We start from the raw sequence: 20667 nt of genomic DNA on the forward strand, positions 1-20667 counted from the left end.
GGACTGAGGGAGTTTGAAGGTGTCTGTCTCTCTCTCTCTCTCTTTCTGTCTGTCTGTCTCTCTATCCGTCTGTCTCTCTCTCTCTCATCACTGTAGGAGGAGGAAACCTGTTTTCTGCCAGCTGAGCAGAGCAGCCTCTCCTCCTCTCCCTCCCTTTCCTCCCACTCAGCTTCTCCTTGTTTTTTTCTTCTTCTCTCTATCCTTTTTCTTTCTCCCCCTCCATCTCCATTGCCCCCCCTTTCTCTCACCCTCATCCATTTTCTCCCCCATCTTTACCCCGCCTTCCCTTGCCCTCCCCTTCCCTCGCCCTCCTCTTCTCTCACCCTCCCCTTCCCTCTGAGCCTGTCTGTCCGACCTCCGTGCCTCCCCATCCCTTCCCCTCATCTCCCCTTCCCCCTCCACTTCCGTCGCTCACTCTCCTCCCCCCTTCCCCCTCTTCGTCTCTCCCCTGCTTCCACCCTCTGCTGTTCACTCCCCCTCCCTTCCCATCCTCTCCCTCACAGCTTCCTCACCCACCACCTCCTCGTCCTCTCCAGCACTCCCCCTCCTCCCCCAGCCTCTCTCCCTCTGTCCCTCCCCTTCCTCCTTTTCAACATCCCTCCCCTCCTCGACTCCCTTTCCTCCCTCCCTTCCACTGCAGACATATTGGAGAGGTTGCTGCTGACTCAATAGGAGGCGCCATTCTGTGATGGTATTGCGAGGCAGGGAGGAAAAAAAACGGGGCAGGCAGGGTATATGAAGTCTTACATAATAGAAGCTCTCTCTAGCGCCATCTACTAGTAATGGAAAGGAGCTGGGCAAAAAGGCAGAGATGGGAAGTAGGAAGAGAGTGTTTGTGTCCTTCACTCATTCCCAGCACGTGTTCAGTTCCTCATGAAACAGGCAGCCATGTCCACAGAGACGTGTTGCAGCGGTAGCTGGACCCTCATGGCCCACTGTCCCACTGTCCCACTCTGTTTTCCAGAAGGAAAAACAAGCTGAGGTGTTCACAGGGATTGTTTTTGCCCCGTGTTGCGCGTTGTCATCTGGCTCCCACTGTGTAGTTGTGCTCCAGTGACCTTTGACCTCTGTGCATGCAGCGTTGATTTGGACAGGTGCATTGACCTGACTCATCAGGGAGGGAATCAAACAGTCCTGGTAATCAGTGACTGTGTCGGTGACATCATGTCATCATGGTGACAACCAGCAGCGTTGGAGCCAAACTTTCAACAACTGACACCTTTAGTAACTACCAAGTAAATTGAGTTCAGATTTTTGTGTGTGTTACTGTTTCTTTCTCTTTGTAACTGACATAGCTCTGTTATGACAATGGTGCCGAGTACATATGAGTTATGAAACTGTTTCTCTGGAATAAACTTTTAGAACTATATTAATGGTTACATTATCTCTGAACTGATCTTATGTTTGACAGATTTACAAGCCAAGCAACCAATTGATCATGCACATAAACAATATGTACTTTAAAGATCCCATATTATGCAAAATACACACTTTATTTTTTAAGCAATGTGTTCTAGTGTCTGTGTTTTTTTTTTTCCTTCATGATGTCAACTGGGGAAAATATACGACCCACAGCTGGACACCTTTTTTTTTGTTTTCCCCTTTGCAAATGCTACTGGGAAATAGACGTGGAGTAGGCCTGAACAGACATGGCTCATTAGCATTTAAAGGTACAGACACGGAAACAGCCTGTTCTCAGTAGAGGGACTTTTAGGGTGCTTTTACATCTGGATGGTCCAGAGACCCACTTTGAATGCTCACATCTTCATTTGGCTAGGTTTGCTTTCCCACTGCTCGTTTGAGAGCGGACTAACTGCCTGGGCAATGTCACGATTACAACAGTTGCTCGTTTGGTGCACTATCACCCGAAATGAACTCTGACCAGAGAGGAAGAAAAGCATGATGAAGAAGAAACACGGCGCATTGAAATGGTCCCGAACGAAAACGGAAATGCTGCCCCTTCAGCCAGCCAGTGGGTAGCCATAAGCAACGGTGGTGTATACACCAGATATCAATGAGCGCCTTCCTCATTACTTCTTCCTCACTACTCCACGTCTGCCCACAAGATATTTTCCAACTTTTTCTTTCTGCATCTGCTTCCTCAGATTCACACTGTTAGGGTGCGTTCACATTCCTTTGTTTGATGCAGACCGGAGTCTCTTTAGGGACTTTCTGGGAAAGTTTGTTTCATTGAGGGAGATGTGAATGCACCCCGAACTCTCTTCCGGATTTTTCAAGTGGAATCTGGTCTCTTTCAAAACACTGGTCTCAGTCCTGACTTTCGAGTGGACAGGGTGAAGGTTGAGGGGACGTGACGTGGAGCGCAATGCATTTTGGGTGCGCAAATCTGAAAAAGACGTGGAAAAGAAAGCGGGAGTCCTGTGACATTGTTTTCTCCTGGAAAGTGGCTTGGCACAGACGTGGAGTAGCGAGGAAGTTGTTCCTGTACAAGCGATCTTTCTTAGCGGGTGGGGTGAGAGGACGGGGGAGGACGTGACGTACGCAATGCATTCTGGGTAGTTAACAAAACTGCTAACCCCGCGAATCAGAAGAAGCAGACGCATAAAGAAAAAGTTGAAAAATATCTCGCGGGCAGACGTGGAGTAGTGAGGAAGAAGTAAAGAGGAAGAAGTAGTGAAAAAGGCACTTATTGAGCGGCAGGACTTCCAGTTTCGGTCCGGACCAATCAATGAGCTGTGTTTCGTCTTTACGACTTCTCTGGTCAGTGTTTCGTTTCAGGTGACAGCGCCCCCACACTAGCAGCAGTTCTAATTGCGTTGCATTTTACAGATGGTTTGTTCCACTCTCAAAACTCAATGTGAACGCCACCCCAACCAAATGAAGGTGTGAAAATTCTCGGCTTCCCCCCTCCCAAGTGAACCGAGTCCCAGACTATCCGATTGTGGAAGTGCCTCTTAGACTGGCTGATTTTCAGGACCAGTGCAGGATTTGGCATCAAGACACTTTGAATAAAATGTATGTGAAATTGTTGAAAAACTATATAATGTGAGACCTTTAATTGCATTTCAGTACTTGATACAAAACAAAACCTTTTTCAATTCAAGTGATTTTTGGTAGATGAATGATTAAAAAGACTTGCATATGTTTGCATAATCAAATCATGTACATGTTTATAAAACTTGTGATGTTAACAATTTTAATAGAACACTGGGAATAACCTTAACTTCATCTCATCATCCATGCTGTCAGGGTTGTCTTTAAACTGCCACTTCATTCAAGGTATAAATGGTTACGACACTGAAACAAAACAAGGCTGCCTGCCTGCTAATTCCCAGCTTTAGCTGTGCTCTCTCACTCTCTCACTCCACTTCCCGCTCACCTCACTCCACCTCCATCCAACACACCCTATCTAGACCCTCCACCAAATTATTGTCTGTGCCTAGCACAGCTAATGGAAACATTTCAATAATACTAACCTAGTAACAAGATGGGCGCACATTGAACATGTGTGTAAAGTACAATAAAATGAGTACATTTTCTTTAACAAATTTTATTTCTACATTTAATTATTCAAAATTGATGCATTGAATTTCCACACGATAAGTAAAACTACCGGTTTGTTCACTGTGTTCATTTATGCCTTGCTTACACGACAACGACAAGTATAATCACAAAACTTTTGCCGTGTTTGGGGTTCTGTTAACATGTCAATAGTACTCGGAACAACCACAACTGTCACTTTTTCAAACCAGCTCCCGAGGTGGAGCTATTCTTTGACGCTCCGATTCCCCCCCTGCAGAGACAGCCGGATTTACGGAACGCCGTTACTGTGCATGCGCACCTCCGCCGTGGTAAATAGTTTCTCTGCTCATGCACGAGTAACAAACATGGTGGCCTCCAGAGTGGCATGACTCCCAGTCCGTGTTCCAGTTTTATCTTCCATAGTGGTAGTTCTATAGTTGAGACTCGCCCATCCAACCGTAACACAGAGAGGGTGCTGGTCTATTCCGGGTGGGTCAGAAGCTCCTGGCCGGAAAGGAGTTGTCGCCTCTCCCCCCTCCTCACTTATGTAGTGTTTTTTGTAAAGAGAAAATTTAATTGGGTCCAAAACTTTTATCGAAGATTAAACTGAGCACCGCAGTGATAAAACCTTTTGTAGGGATCTGCTGCTCCTACAGTCAACGTAGTTCAGTGGTTATGACTCTTACCTGCAGTGCGGGACGACCAGGGTTTCAGTCCTCTTTGGTGCATTAAGTTATTTAGATGGGATAAGGTTTCATTTTAAAGAGGCGTTTTTTTGTTTGTTTTTTGATCTGCCGATCCTCAGTATTTTTCCGTAGCGTAGAGGTTAAAGTTGTTATACTTTAGTGTTATCTTCATTTTTATGTCAAGAAGGTTTTGCGGCTCCCAGCATTTTCTGTTCAGTGGGAAACTGGTCCAAATGGCTCTTTAAGTGTTGAATGTCGCCAACTGGTCTAGTACCTGCCCACCAGGGCACTGCATCTGAAAAGAGGCTTTTCTTCAACCGCAACACTATTTTAGTGGACAGGACACTGCGTAGTGTATATCTATGCACTGTCTGAGCTTGTTGTGTGCCATGCACACAGGCTCTAGTTCGCTGTGAATGAGTATATCAGTCGTACTTTAATCATGTTTAGCAGGTAACATCGCCAGCATGTGAGCCCCAAAACTCTTTAGCATGTAGCATGGCTCAGAGTTACATGCTGCACCTGAATGCGTCGTCGTCGGGGGTTGTCTGCTCCTTGAATTTAAACCAAACAGACATGGCGGCTCAGTCACAAACTTTCTCTTTTATTACTGAAAACAATTAACGAAAGGTATTTCCGAAAACATTTGAGGCTTGAAAAATGCTGTGCAGTCGCTGAATCCGTTCTTATTTTGGTTCCACTACAGCTAGATTAGACGTTCTACAAAAGTTTTGCGGTGCGCCAGACCCCGCGCCATATTAGCATAAAGTTGGCTGGACTCAACTTTACTCAAATGAGCTGAAGGCAACTCCAGGGCAAGACGGCACAACTCCAAACGGACCGCAATGCGGCTCAAAGCACCATAACGCACCCAGCATGCACAGTGGTGTGTCTCACATAGATAATGAATAGGACGCAGGAAAATGAAATTGTTCTAACGATATCGGATATCGGCACATATCCAATATCATGCATCCCTACTGAAACAACCTGTGAGTTATGAGTCTGTTGCATCTGTCAGCAAGTCGTAACTTCAACTGACTTTTTTTCATCCTGACACAAAAGCCCAGATAGTGAATACAACTGAATAACTTTAATATTCATCAGCACCTTTCTCCTCGGCGAGCTGTCGCTTTAAAACTGTGACATCTGGCGGCTGAGCGACCGCCTCGCTGTACAACGGCTTTGCAAACCTCCACATTGCTGTGCTGCTTTGTGGTATTTTGACCGTAAAATAGATCCAAACAGCAACATGTTGTCATGAAAAGTTGGATATCCACAGTGCTACTTCCCTAGCCTGCTCGCTGGCTGCAAACTGTGGAATGGATTTCCTAACTCATTACTCCACGTCTCATTGAGACCCACCTCCCTTCAGTAAATCCAGTCCACAGTTTGCAGCCAGCGAGCAGAGCAGCAGCAGGAAAACACTTTTGGAGTCATTTCAAATCTCCGCAGGTTGAATCAGAAATTTTCAATCCGTGAATTGCGTTGGTATCGGATACCGATACTGGATCGGATCGGCCCAATCCGAATTGTCACTGCAATCTCTCCTATACAACAACCAGGCAGTCACAATCATGTCAATGGATTGTTTGCAACTGACGTCAGATTTCCCATGATCCTCTCCGATTCGCTTGGGTCCTTTATGTATACAGCTGCATAAGAACATATCTTCAATATCAGATTCATGTGATTTTTCCCAAATTTATGAAGGATTGACTATTCCAGATAAAGCTAGGTATCGCTGTAAGGTAGGAGTGTGGTGGGGTTGACCCCTACAGCAATTTGTTAAAATTTGAGGGCGATGAAGGCATCGTCCTCAAATGTAGGCACAATGTAAATTACTCCACAGCCTCTCGCCTCACAGCCAGAAGGTCCCAGTTAAAAAAATCTAATCTGAGGAAGCACCGGGTTAAGATTTTTCTCAAGACTGAAGAGTGCACAATTGTCGACAACCGTCAAAATGTTTCCAGAGGGGGAAGGGAAGGAGTAGGAGTTACTGGAGCTGCTTTTAGTTTGTGCGTTATTAAGAAAAAACTGCATAGTTGTAGTTAAGGGTTTTCATGTTGAAGAAATTTGTTAAAACAACTGCGATATTGCAATACAAACAGTTGGATGTTGTTTTGATATATTCGTTAAAGTTTACATATTGAGAAATAAACATGGTAAATTGAGATTTTATTCTTAAACAAATAACATTTGTTCCCACATGAACATACACAAAAGTACTGAAAATTGGTATCGTTGATAACAGTATTGATTTGTCAGGTACCTGGTGTCTGTACTGTAGCTGTTCAAATGTGAAAGGTAGCTATCCCTAGGCAGTAGCAAGTAACTCCCTATCTCTTGTATCTTGTGTTTTGAAGTAACAACCAAAATATTTTTTGACCTTTTGGGGTGGCTCCCTGGTGTCATCACCCCCTTCTGCACCTTCTGCCATGGCGCCCTGAACAGTAGAGGTTGAGGGGCCTGGGGAAGCGTAGTCTTGTGCCTCACTGGTGATTGCTGATGAAATTGCTTCAACTTGGTCATCATTATTATAGCCGTTTTTAAAGCAGGGGTCGAGTGTGGATAACAAACTTAAGAGACCATCCACGTTATCTTCTTTGTATTTTCTGTTCAGGTAGCTCAATATGGTATCTTTGATTGTTTTGGTTTGGTCTGTGTTCTCAGACTGAACTGCCAAGATTTCTGTGTTAAACAATGCTGGAGCAGGTTTGAGTTAGGACACTAGCTCACCTGAAAGCAAATTGGTGAACTCTAACAGAGGACAAAGGCCTTTGCTCACTGATTCTAGTGCCTCCAGATTTTGCTAGTTGGGATAAGATGATGGCGCTTTCTGTCTGCACCCAGCACATGATGGATGGCCTTCTCTTGTTCAACAAATCGCTCAATCATGCGCTGTCCGGAGCCCCAACCTTTGCTGATTCAGTGATTAGTTTATGGTCAGGAAGCTTCAGTTGTTGTTGAGCATCACTCGGGGCTTCTTCGTTTTCCAACTGTTGAAAAAGGCTCTCCCACCTTCTTGCAAACTCCAAAGGCACAGCTCACTCTGGAATCACGCCTCTCTGGAAAGCATTTCAATAAGGAAAACATTTGTCCACCAATTACTTAAATGTGTTGTGACATGACATTCTCAAGCATGTAGGCTTAATATTGAACAAGTGTTTATTATTACTGTTGGTTGTTATAATAACACTAGTAACAACATTATGCTGCAGCAGTGCATCATTTAGTGTGGGCCAAGTTTGTTAAATGTCAAAGCTGTATATCTCTGTTGGTTGATTTACTTTTACTGTCTAATGATTGGCATGAAATGCCAGCAGTGGTCAGCAGGAGTGGCTGTTTCTCTGCCATCTTGAATTCAGAGGAGGTTTCCATACAGTTACACCAACTGACCACTGAATAGACCTCAATGGAGTTTGGCCACGGCGAGCACTCTTGAGACTGATATACAGTTCCACCATAGGAACCATTGCTTTTAATAGAAAATGACTTTTTAGTAGCTGTCCGCTGCAGTGACCGCTGTGCACCAGAGGGTTAAAGTGTCGTACATTAAAGAAAGAGTACCGAGGACCTATTGGGTTACTCAAAGATTGCAATATGAAGTTGGTTCCCAAAACACAGTCCAGCTGTTGATCTGGAGTGCATTGGCAATGTTTGCACCGCTGTCAGTTGTCATGCATGTCATGCGTTCTTTGTTGAGTGACCATGCGGCGAGGGCATCTTTCAGACCAAGGGCAATGATGTGTGGTCCTGTGAAAAGTAGAACATCTGCAAGCAGTAGCTCTTTAGAAGCCAGGAGTCATGCACCATCAAGGAGAGGTAGGATTCGCAGGTCCTGCTCAATAAGCGGTGGTTGAAAAGTGCCACATATTATGCAGTTTCTCCGTGAGTGTTTTGCAATTTGACTCGGAGCAGTTTGGCCAAAATATGTCTGTCTTGACACCTTGTATCTGGGAACAAGGACCATTGACAAGTTGTCTGAAGCCTTCACTCTCCACCACTTTAATCACCATCATTACCTGGCTAAGAAACTGGTTATGGCGTTTGTTATATGTTGTCTACGTTTATTTGATTTCTCATGTCTACTGCGGGGCTGTCCACACCAGGAAACCGGTTAACCTAAACGGGCTGTTTTTGGCCTATCAACCACATGAGGCTGTGTTTTAGGAGCCCGAAGACAAGTTTTTTTTTAACACGGGTCCCAGATTGGGTAAATTCTAAAACCCCGGCTCGTGTTGTCCAACCCCCCGGGGTGTGGACGGCAAAGTCGGCAAAGACAATCATCTGTGGAAAAAAGATGTTATATTGTGGTTTATTGCAGAAGTCTACTTCTAAATTTCTATGTGGTCTGTCTTCTTCTGCGTTTTTGTTGTTTGGTGAGTCACAGCGCCCCTAAAGGCCTGGCGTGTGTACTACATGCCCTGAAGCCTCGTGTTGAGCCATGTTCATAGTGAGGTGTGGACTAAAGTTTTTTGGATGAAGGCCAGGGAGAAAAAAGATCGGTTTTTTTGTTGTTGTGTGGATGTATCCTGAGTGACTCGGGGAGGCTGAGTGTGTTGTGCAGATTTACTCAAGCTTTTCTGTATTTGTGCTTGTGAATGCAGAGTCACGAAGTTTCGCATATTCCTCATACTCTTTCTTGTGGTTTGTTCGCAGGTTGTGGAACAGATTTGTCTTTGAGCTGCTCTTCACAGCGACAGTTTTCAGAAATATTTTGCAAATCACTATTTTGAGCAACGTCAGTCCGTTAAAAACCGAAACGTTTCCAGGCTAGTGATTTAGACGAAGGTCTCTCCACTAAATTATCCACTGAAGTTATTGTTCAGACCGGAGATTCCTGCATATTCCCCCCATGCAAAATCAGTTTTTTTGGGCGGGTGTATCGATATTTATAATCTCGCTTCCTAAAATTTCATATGGGAAAATGCAATATTGTTTATCAATTAGGGCTGCAATTATTATTTTTGCTCCATCGAATAATCTGTCAATTATGCTTGCGATTGTTCGACCAATCACTTTCATATTTTAAACAAACATTTTTGTTTAGCTGTTATTTACTCAGGTAAGTTAAGGACATATTTTCATAAAGAAAAAAGAAATACACAAGTGAATTGTGCATTTCATAGCATTTGATTTAAATCGTTTCTGTTAAACACCGTTTGATGAGCTTAAATAATGCTTGATGAGCAATAATTGCACACAAACCTAAACTGCTGTCTCAACCTCGGCTCAGTGTGGAAGAAAATGAGTCCATCTAGGTGATGCGTGGAGTCCAGCATGTGGTGGTTCAGCCAGGTGTCAGTCAGCAGAAAAACACAGCAATTCTTCACCTCTTTGTGGAAGTTCAGTCTCAGCCTGAGCAGATCAATCTTGTTGTCCAGGGAGCGACGTTGGACAGGAGCAGAGAAGAAGAGTCGGTCTATTGTTAGCTGTTAGCCTGGATAGCCTGCCGGCTCTCTTCTGCTGTCCGGCACACCGCTGTCTCCTTCTGTCTGTCCTCTCCTTTTCTCTCTGAGCCTGGTCCTGTAAAGGTTTCTTCTGAGGGGAGTTTTTCCTTTCCACTGTCACTTAAGTTTACTCATGTGAAATTGTTGTTTTTTTGTAAAAACGCCTTGAAATGACTGTTGTATTTGGTGCTAGGGGTGTAACAATACATCGATTCATTTATTAATCATACAATTACATCAATGCACAATGACATCGATTCACATCGTCATCCTTAAGATACGCCTTTATTTTGAAATTCACGTAGCACGTCTGTACGTCGGTCTCACCATTTCCTGCGCACTCACACACCGCCCAAAAAAGGACGACATACGCTCACCTCTTGGAAATAAATCGGTGGTATGGAAATATTTTGAATTCCGACGGAAAGACGGCTCAACAAACAAAACTCACACCATATGCAAACAGTTTCAGTTCGAGTTGAAATACTCTGGAAACACAACGAACTTGGCCGGGCACCTAAAGAAGAAGCACGGGCTCAACCCGCATGCTAGCTCCGCCGTAACCGTGTCTGATGTCCCGCCAGCTTTGACCAGTTTCTTTACAAAAACACTGAACAGCGACTCTAAAAGAGCGATGAGGATCACAGGAGCCATTTCATATTTCATTTGTAAAGATATGAGACCTTACAGTGTTTTATTGTTACACCCCTTCTGTTTACACTGTTTATTTAATGGCTGATACCTGAGGAATAAAATAGTCAAATCACATTTCACTTGTTTTTTTGTGAGTTGATATGAATGTAAATGATTGTGTGAGATGGGCTCATGACATCATATCGATCGCAGGCTTGTGAATCAAATCGAATCTAAATCGTATCGTGACAGACTTTGTGACATCGTATCGTCATCCAAACATATCGACGTCGTATCGTGATGAAGCTGGTGATTTACGCCACTATTTGGTACTATATAAATGAAATCAAATTGAATGATCCCGTTCATTGTTCCACCTCTTAGGGCGTGTCCGACAACCTGCCAAACACGTCCAACTCGACCACATGTGCACATGTTTGTAGGCGGGCGTCACCACCAGAACAGACTCTGAGACACTGCTGGAGCTTTAAAGCCTCCGTCCCACTGCGCAGTACATGATGGCGCGGGACGGTAAAGCACAGCACACCCAGACAAACGCCTGTTGCGCGGTCCCACCACAGACAGTATGGTTAGAATATAGGCAGGGTTGGGAACGATGCTGGTATGTGACAGTAGTTGTGGGACCAACGCGGAAGTTGCGGGCGAAGTTCAGGCGGCCATCCGAGTAAAGTTGTGAGCCTCCATTCTCTGACACAGCGTGGAAAACTTTCTCATTCTGAACTGCAGCGTCCAGCTCCTGCTGAATCTCCTTTTCTAATATGGAGAGGAGCATCTGCGCCTCGTCGGAAGACCGGAGTTTCAGTAAACCGAGTTAAAAAAAAAAACAACCAGTGTGCGCACAGCGGTGTATGTAAACAACGGGAGGGGCCGTTGAGTTAAATATTGCCGCTTGTCCAGAGTGACGATCGACACTACCAATCAGCAGGGGGCTGCGTTGGAGCTGTTCCTTATGGGACCTGTTCCATTGTACTTTGGTACCTCAATGGAGTGGTGACAAAAAAAATCTGAACTGTTGGTTGCGGTTATTTGGTACCATCCACAACTTTTGTCTTTGGGGACTCACAAAAACCCATCCCGTCACAGCACATACTGTGCGGTGGGACCGCGGCTTAAAACACTTCAGCCTGTTTGACGAGATCATGTTGTGGTAGGCGTCTCTGCAGGGAAACTCAGGTGTGGAAGGATTGATGATGGCTTGGTGCCATTTAGCCTTTCTCATTTCGTGCTGGGACAGCTGACAGAGGAGCGGTATTGCTAATATTTATCAGAACATTTGTGCGAATTGCAGTTAAGAAATGCCCATTTCATGGTTAACATTTGTCTTTAGTGACCTTTCCCAACATTAATGTGCATGTTGTCTTGGTTATTGTTGTGGATCACAAGTATGACCCAGCTGACTCGTAATACAGATGTACAGACGATCAAAAATTAAAATGCTTCATGTAAACATCAAGAGATTCTGAATCGACATATAACCGGATGAAAATGTTATTCTGAACAAGGATTTGTTTTTTTTTTCCTGATCTTTCATACTGAGTTCATCTTCCGATCATGTGTTTCTCTCTTGGGAATCAAATGATCCTGTCTGAGCAAGTCTTTTGTGTAGTGTTGACACTTGAGACATGGTGTTTAGAGAAAAGTGACAGCAGGTGGATTCAGAAGAACAACTTTTAAAATATAGAATTGGTTTTCCCTCACAAAGTTTCTTGTGTTTGAAAAGAAATACACACCTCACAAACGGTCGCAGTGCTAAGCATTGTGGGATTCATTCATTGACGAACTGGGATGATATTATTGGGTCATTTAATTCAGTGTACATGTAAATGGGACAATCTTATCTGTGGAAACACACTCTGGCTTTAGCACCCAATGCTACTGTAGGTTAGCGCAAATAAAGCTGTAAACATTTGGGACAATGTGTAGAACACAAACAGCTCAGCTCATGTGAGCTCCTCGTTTCTTATCCGGTAAAGTAACTGCAACTTTCTGATGAAGAAACTTTCGGTGTGAACTGTATTGGTGGATGCAGTGACGGTGACGATCATGTCCGTTTTTAATGTGGTCGTGCTTTTCAAGTCGTCTGGCTCCCTGGTTTTTGAAAAGTTCCTGTAAAACATTACTTGTTTGCGCGAACTGATGGGTTAGATTCACGATACTTTATTTATCCATAGTGACAATTAAAAGCAGCACTCTGAGTAACCCCATAACCCCTGCTTGTTTATTTTGTTTTGGCTCTTTTCATTGCCAGTCATGTTACTGACTTGTTGCCAGTTCACTTCATTTAGTATCCACTGTGTGTTTTTCTATATTTGATCGTTTCATGTAACCAGTTTTCAAATGATCCGTACATAATCTGAACTTTAACCTCTGTATATTTTTACGAAATTGAAACACCTTGTCCTCAGTATATTTGTCCTATTACTTTGTCTAAGTTTTAGGTTTTGAAATCTTCTCTCTATGTCAACATTGTCGAAACGTCCTCTAGTAAAGTCTGCAGCCTTCAGCATGCATGTTTTTTCACCCTCACTGATATGAGAACATCCTTTGATTGAAAGCAATCACTGTTTTTATTGAAGTGGACTGGGCAGGCCAAATGGTTTTATTTACATCTGACACAGTGTTGGAGGCAAAGCCTTTTTAAGTAACTGTGTACCTGCCTCAACCTGTTGAACCGACCCTATGCTATATTTTTCCATCCAGGCAGGCAGAATGTTCCAGCTCCCGGTCAATAACCTGGGCAGCCTGCGCAAAGCGAGGAAAAATGTCAAGAGGGTCCTGGGAGACATCGGCCTGGAGTTCTGCAAAGATCACCTCGAGGTGAGAGTCTTGCGTCAACTACAACCTCACCTACCTTTACCTTGACAGCCACCTCTTCTTTTTCCATTTCAAATTTCACTCTTAGAGACTGCGTCATACTTTACGATTTGAAAGTGCATAGCAATGGTGCACAGCAGGGGTTCCCAACCACCGGTTTACAGTATTCCACACTGGTTCTCAGTGCTATTATGTGAATATAAAATGGATTCATGTTAAGAGTGTAGGAGTTACCTTTATTAACTCATTCTGACATCAGTGGGCACCCCTCCAAACTTCTGCCTTTGCAGGATATTACCTATCAATACATATGAGTGAACCGAGCCTTTCAGTGACGCAGCTCGTAGTCTCATTCTGCAGGCGGACATATTTGTCCTGCTAACCTAGATTGTGTTGACAACAGATTGGATTTCACATCATGATCACTGAGTTATGTCAAACCTCATGGCAACAGATTCAAAACACACAAGCCCCAAAATAATAGAAACACGTCTAAAAGCAAAAAGTCCAAAAAACATTTTACTAGAAATTATGAAGAAAATGAGTGCGACTTCATTTAGTTTAAACTGGGGAGGGAGAGAGAGAGAGAGAGAGAGGGAGGGAGAGAATTTGTGTAACTTTTTATTTATTTGTTCCAAATTATATCAGAATCACAATGCTCACAATTATCATTGGACAACGTCACGCAATTACAACAGCTGCGTGTTTGGGGGCGCTATCGCCCAAATCGAACACGGATCAGAGAGGGAATAAAGCATGACGAAGTAGAATCCAGCTCATTGATTGGTCCAGACCTATCCTGCCCGTTTAGCCGGCTAGATGCTAATGGCTAACCACGAGCAAACACCATGTATAATTATCAGACCAGATCTCAATGAGCTTCTTCCTCTCTACTCCACGTTTGCCCACAAAATTTCTTCTTTCTGCATCTGCTTCTTCATATTTGCACTGTTAGTTTTGTTTACTACCCAGAATGCACTGCGCTGTACGTCACGTCCTCCCGCTCGACACGTTCACACTGTCAGCGGCCCAAACCTCATTTCACTTGAGACTCACGTTTTCAGGCAGACCAGAATTCACTTCTTTGGTCATGAGCAGAGTCCGTGGAGCGTTCACACCGGCACAAACGAAGCAGACTTTCCCTGAAATGAACCCTGGTCCGAACCAAACCGTGCTGGTTTGAAAGCTCCCTGAGCAGAAAGAGAAAGGTGCTAGCGGTTTGGTGTGAAAGTGAAACCGAGTGCCCGGACAACCTGAAGTGAAAGCACCCTTAGAATGGGATTTCAGTTAATAGAAAGATTTTCATACTTGATATGTGAGAGTTTGGCAGCCCTACTTTACATGGATTTTAAAATGCAATTCTTTTATTCCTTACGTCTTTTCATTGCTGTGAGAGTGAGATGAATCCCTCACCGCCGTCCTACTGCTGCAGGGCAGAAGGTGGTGCCAGTTCTTGCCACCCTTGTCAAGGTTAAAGATTCAGTTTCCATGTTACACTGAGTGATAAAGATTTGAAGTAATCAAATCAAAGCATTATGAGGTACTTTAGAGTCCTTGTGGTGACGGAGTGTAAGCTGATGCAGTCTTTCCTCCTTTCAGATGATAAAGGTGCCCACTATGTAGTGAGAGGGGTCATAAAAGTTGGTCATTGTGCTTTTTACTGTTCATTTATTAACTCGATGTGTATCAGAGAAATGTTGCACATTAGAGCGGCTCATCTCGTGGCAGTAACTAAATGGAAAAAAGTCACTGCTGTGATTTTCCTGCTATTAATAAATCATCAAAGTTACTCAGAAAGTGGCATCGGGCTTGTGAACATGGTCATAGACCAGGTGATGCAGCATGCTTACACACTGAGGCAGGTAAAGTGACAGCCTCTCTGATCTATTGGTCATGAGGTGCTATAACATAGAGATGTGCTTGTAGAATTTCCCCAAAATCATAAATTGTGTCAAAGACCAAATGTCTGTCCCAATTTTAAATGTTTCAAACCTTTTAGAAATTGTCTGAAATAGCCTGAGTTGACCACTGTAAAGTCTTTAAATTCAAATCTTCTAATTCTAATTTACGTGCAGAAAGAAAAGTTTAACTTCAATGTCTTTAGTTATCCATATACATAAATATCATTACTGAACGTCTGTACCTTCACTTGTGCTTTAATCACTTTAGGAGGAGTAACTCTTTTTTCCTTTTTGCCAATTTTTTTTAATGAAATTGTTTTGGGGTCTTTTCTTTGATTGTAGGACTATAAAGACTATATCCCTCCCGATGTGTATATAAAGCACACCACCTGGGATGATGTGTGCATGTGGGAACCGTCACATACCAAAGTCCAGGCAAGTGAAGCACTTATTCTTTCATCAATGTTCACGTACATTTTTTATCTTGAATATAATACGAGTTTTGTTCATATCACAAAAGTATAAAGATATTTCATGTTTCTGTTCTCTCAACTCTGCAGCTCAAATCTTTTTACAACCTTTGTGTTTCCAGGACTATAGATCAAAACCTTTCTGCTGCTCTGGCTGCCTCTTTTCATCAAAGTACTTCTCGGCATACAAGAGCCACTTCCGCAATGTCCACAGCGAAAACTTTGAGAACAACATTCTGCTCAACTGCCCCTACTGCACTTACAATGGCAACAAAAAGACTCTGGAAACGCACATCAAACTCTTCCACATGCCTAACAATGCCATGCGGCAGGGCCCTGGTGGGTTGGTGGCAGGAGCTGGTGGGATCATGATGAAGGATGGCATGCTGAAACGGAGCAGTGACAATGTGGAACAGGCAGTGTACTACTGCAAGAAGTGCACCTACAGGGACCCACTGTACAATGTGGTGCGAAAGCACATCTACCGGGAACACTTTCAACAAGTGGCCCAGCCCTACATTGTGAAGCCAGGAGAAAAGGCAAACTCTCTGAACGGTGGCACAGGAGCAAACACAGACGGTGGTAGCTCTAACAGTGTTACAAGTAACCAGATTCATTGCAAGAAGTGTCTGTTTGTTCCTCGGACATACGAGGCTCTTGTTCAGCACGTCATCGAGGATCATGAGAGGATTGGCTACCAGGTCACTGCAATGATTGGACACACCAGTGTTGTAGTACCTCGTCCCAAACCCATCGTCATGATGCCTCCTAAAAACCAGGGAGACAAGACGATCATTGGAATGGGGCCCAAAGGTGCAGTAATGGCCACTACCCGAGGTCCTGGTTCTCAGCAGCTTGGGCGAGTTGGAATTGCATCAAAAGTTGGTTTTAATGCCCACAGTCTTCTCTCCGGGATCAAACATGACGCCATCGGTTTAAAAGTCGGTACCACAACACCATTCACTATAGGCAACCAGCAGGTGAGAGTTTCCCTACCAGGAAATGCCCAGGTGTCTGTGCCCCAACAGTCGCATGCAGCAAAACAGCTTCTTTCTGGTGGCAGCCTGCGAGGCCCGGTCATGGTCGGTGCCTCATCTTCACTCAAATCCAATCCTCTGGGTTCACGTGTTCAGGCAGCAGCTACAACTGTAGCCTCGGTCACAGCCAAAAAAGGTGGCTCCTCGGTCCTGGGCACGTCCTACACCCAGAAGTGGAAAATCTGCACTATCTGCAACGAGCTGTTCCCTGAGAATGTGTACAGTTCTCACTTTGAGAAAGAGCACAAAGCAGAGAAGGTTCCCGCTGTGGCTAATTACATCATGAAGATCCACAATTTCACCAGCAAGTGTTTGTACTGCAACCGTTATCTCCCCAGTGATACATTGTTGAACCACATGCTAATCCACGGCCTCTCCTGCCCACATTGCCGGGCGACGTTCAACGACGTGGAAAAGATGGTCGCCCACATGCGGCTGTCGCACCCAGACGAGAAAGTCGGCCCACGCACAGACTCTCCCTTGACTTTTGATCTCACTCTGCAGCAGGGCAATCCCAAAAATGTTCAATTGATCGTCACTACGTACAACATGAGAGATGCTCCTGAGGAGTCGGTGGCTTTTCACGCTCAAAACAACTCTGTGTCGTCAGCCTTGTCGGCTTCACTCATATCAGGCAAGCGGTTAATGCCTCAGCACCCACCCAAACCCCCTTCAGGGGCTTCAGACAGCACGCTGGTCAAGAGTGCCCACCAGGCTTCTGTTCCTTATAAGAGGGATGTGGGAAAGACACTGTGTCCTCTTTGTTTCTCTATTCTGAAGGGGCCCATCTCTGACTCATTGGCCCACCATCTGAGAGACCGGCACCAGGTCATTCAGACAGTTCACCCTGTAGAGAAGAAACTTACCTACAAGTGTATTCACTGCTTGGGGGTTTATACAAGTAACATGACTGCCTCCACAATCACTCTACACTTAGTACACTGTCGGGGTGTTGGAAAGTCCCAAAATGGACAGGACAGCCGGACGGGCCATTCTTCTCGAGTCAGCCAGGCCCAGAGCAGCACTCTTAAACGGCCGAGCTTTGATAGCTCAGACACCAGTGCTCCAAAACGAAGGAGACATGGACCCCCGGGGGAAAGAGCCCACCCACGTGATCTAAACGGTCCATTCGGCTTTGTAGAAAATCCTGACGAACCAATTGTTCTGGCTCTCGACCCCAAAGGCCATGAAAACCAGTCGTACGAATCCAGGAAGGGATTCCTTACACGGTATTTCAATGAAGCACCGTATCCCACACAGCGGGAGGTAGAGAAGCTCGCCGCCAGCCTCTGGCTCTGGAAGTCAGACATCTCAAGCCACTTCGTCAACAAGAGGAGGAAATGCATACAGGAGTGTGAAACCCAAGGCGCCAGCGTGTTGTTGGGCTTCAGCATGAACGAGCTAAACAGTGTCTGTCATGAGTTGCCATTCGAATCCAATGCAGCGTACGAAGCCAGTCATGGCAAGAGGCGGACGTCCAGGAGGCGCATGGGGCTGTCGGAGCAGGCTCTCCAGAGACACCGGCAGCTCGTGGCTGCTCATGGTGGCGTGGCTCCACGACGAGAGAAGAAGCTACCTCGCAATGCAGAAGATGCAAAAGCAACCCGATCGGGCTCCAACCCGACCAGAGACCAAACCCAGACAATCAACAGCACCTTACTACAGAAACTGCCTCTAGACCTTTCAGAGCCCATCGCCATCGACTCCGACAGCGATGAGGAAGAACGGGAGGGAGGGGTCCGTCTCCATGGTAACTGTCATGCTAGTGCCTCTACGGAGACAAAGGAACAGAGGACTGAGGCCAAAGTCGTTTCTGATCTAGATGACATGTTGGATGATGACGACGACGAGGAGGAGGATGAGGATGACGATGATGAGGATGACGACGACGACGACGAGGATGAAGGTGCTCACGTAGAAAATGGCTACGGACTCGTGGAGGGTTCGGCGAGAACCCCCCCGAAGGGGAGAGACTCTCTACCCATCATCATTCCCAAGTTTGTCCCGTCCTCGGCGCGAAGCGGCAGAGATGGAGCGCAGCTGGGCAAGCAGCAGGTCTGACAGGTGGAATTGTAACGAAAACAGACTGAACATGTCAGAAAGACACTTCAATTTGATTCACCCCAACGTATCTGCCTCGCCAAACCCGAAGGACAGTTGCCCAGGTACCCTGGGCAACAAAGAGAACTGAAAACAAGCCATCCTGTGTCAAAAGGTTCAGAGCAGCTAGGATCGATTTAACGATTTGTGAACAAAATTGTAAAGTTTAGTTAGTTTCCCTCCCCGACGTGGGAGACGAGGTGCAGTGAAGTTACACCAAACAAATTACACGTTTTTTGCCTTCTGTAAACTTTATTCACTTGAGAGTGAGGGGTTACTAGCGTTGATTTAGCTACTGGTTTTGAAGCTCAGAAGGTTTAGTTTGAAGGTGACGCTGGCTGGATAATCCATTTTTCAGGTAGTTCTTCTGAGAAGCGTAGTGTAAATTTGTACAGTCTTTTAGACATGTTTGGACAGACGTTGCTGTACGTGTACCCTTAAATATTTGCTATTACCTGTGTGTAAGGTAGCCTCATACGTTCTACATTGGTATGCTTAAAAGTAGGTGTCGCTTTGGTGGCTGGTATTTTCTTGTATGTTTGTTTCTTTTCTTTTTTTATTTTAGCAAATTGTTTTTCTTGCTAAATAATAAATCTATATATAAATGGAATAACTTTGCTTTTATTTGAATTAGATTTTATTTTTTTATGTTGCTCTTTCATTGTTTTAAATGATTTTCCACCCAGCTATTGTTTCTGTTCAGTATAAAGGAGCATTTCACCCCCTTTTTTGCAGCTTTGTTGCTCTCCAGCTTCCATTGTGTCGTTCCTGCTTCCTCTTTTAACTTGGTGTTACTTTGCCTCCTCCAGACTGGACAGTGACCACCACACTGACATCCTCACAAAGTGAAATCCAGTTGTTTTTGGTTCTCTAAAAAGATAATTGTGTTCAATATGTGTTTTCTGAATCGTGTGTATTTGTTTTCATTTTTCACTTAAGCATTTATGAACAATAAAGTGCTGTACTTGTGCTTCTCACAGAGCCTGTGGCTGGGGCCAGGTCTGGTTTTTTGCTTCGATCAGAAGGATTTGTTCACCAACACTGATGGTTGGCAAAACAGTTTAGCTTATAAAACTTGAGTCACAAGTATAGATAACCCCACACACACAAAAAAAAATTTGCTTCAGTTCATTTCCTATGACGGATTCTGTACCCCTTGTATTTAATGTATATTTTAGAGGTGGCACATTTTCTATGGCACAGAATGGACTTGGGTCCTATCTGCCCCAACAGGCAATGCCTGAACATGTGCGAGCACTTCAACCTGTTATCACTCTTTAATACTTTGTCTAAAGTAAAGTTGCCATTCACTACCTTTGGTATTTTGTTTTCTATTTCCATATTTATGTGGTTAAAATGTATTAGCACTTCAGTGCAAATATTAGGGGCATCCACATTCCGCTGTGGAAAATGTACCCTGTAGTCTATGGGGGTCCATTTACAGTCTTACTCTGGCACAAGCCCCTTGAGGGGCCCTGTGCTCAGTTAGATTTGGGCCCCCCTCCTCTCACCTCAGTCTCATCGGTCCCGTTAATGCTGGAGGTTTAAGTACCTTTCGGGCGTCATTCCAGGTATGGGGACGATTATTACAGTTGGAAAACCATTACAAAGTGAAGTTTCCATAATATGACCCATTCCTTTAAACAAAGTAAATGATTATTTTTAAAAAGTTGAAACATATATAAAGTACTGACATAAAAAAGGACTGTGCAGGAGGATACAGGCAGAGGCAGCCCTGAGAGAAGCCCGAAGGTTTGGCTAAAGCTCGCGTCTCACTTTCTGAGAGGAAAGTTAAGAGTTCAAATGTAGACGAACCGGCTTTCTGGAAGATTCTCCATCTCTACACCAGTGTTGCCATAGTTACCTTGGAAAAGTAATCTGACTACAGATTACTAGTTGCTCCTTTAAAAGTAACCGTTACTGATTACTTGTTTTTTAAAAGTAACTAAATTAGATTACAAGTAACTTTTTGGTTGCTTTCAGCAGCTGGTGGCAACAGGACCCCTGATCTCAATATGAAAAAAACCGTTTCTTTTCCAAAAACTCAGTTCTGGTCACTGCCTGACCTC

General features: G+C 44.5%; 1 protein-coding gene across 1 annotated transcript in view; it reads left to right on the plus strand.

The window, feature by feature from the left end:
* Positions 1-19574, plus strand: part of adnpb (activity-dependent neuroprotector homeobox b) — a 20684-nt gene extending 1110 nt beyond the window's left edge. The window contains exons 2-4 of the mRNA XM_080469536.1: positions 12977-13093; positions 15334-15426; positions 15584-19574. Of these exons, the coding sequence (XP_080325662.1) occupies positions 12986-13093; positions 15334-15426; positions 15584-18559 (3177 nt within the window). The 5' untranslated portion in view covers positions 12977-12985 and the 3' untranslated portion in view covers positions 18560-19574. The remainder of the gene's footprint in view (positions 1-12976; positions 13094-15333; positions 15427-15583) is intronic.
* The last annotated feature ends 1093 nt before the right edge of the window (positions 19575-20667 follow it).

Source organism: Lipophrys pholis (assembly GCF_963383615.2).
Source record: "Lipophrys pholis genome assembly, chromosome: 8".
Taxonomy (NCBI): domain Eukaryota; kingdom Metazoa; phylum Chordata; class Actinopteri; order Blenniiformes; family Blenniidae; genus Lipophrys; species Lipophrys pholis.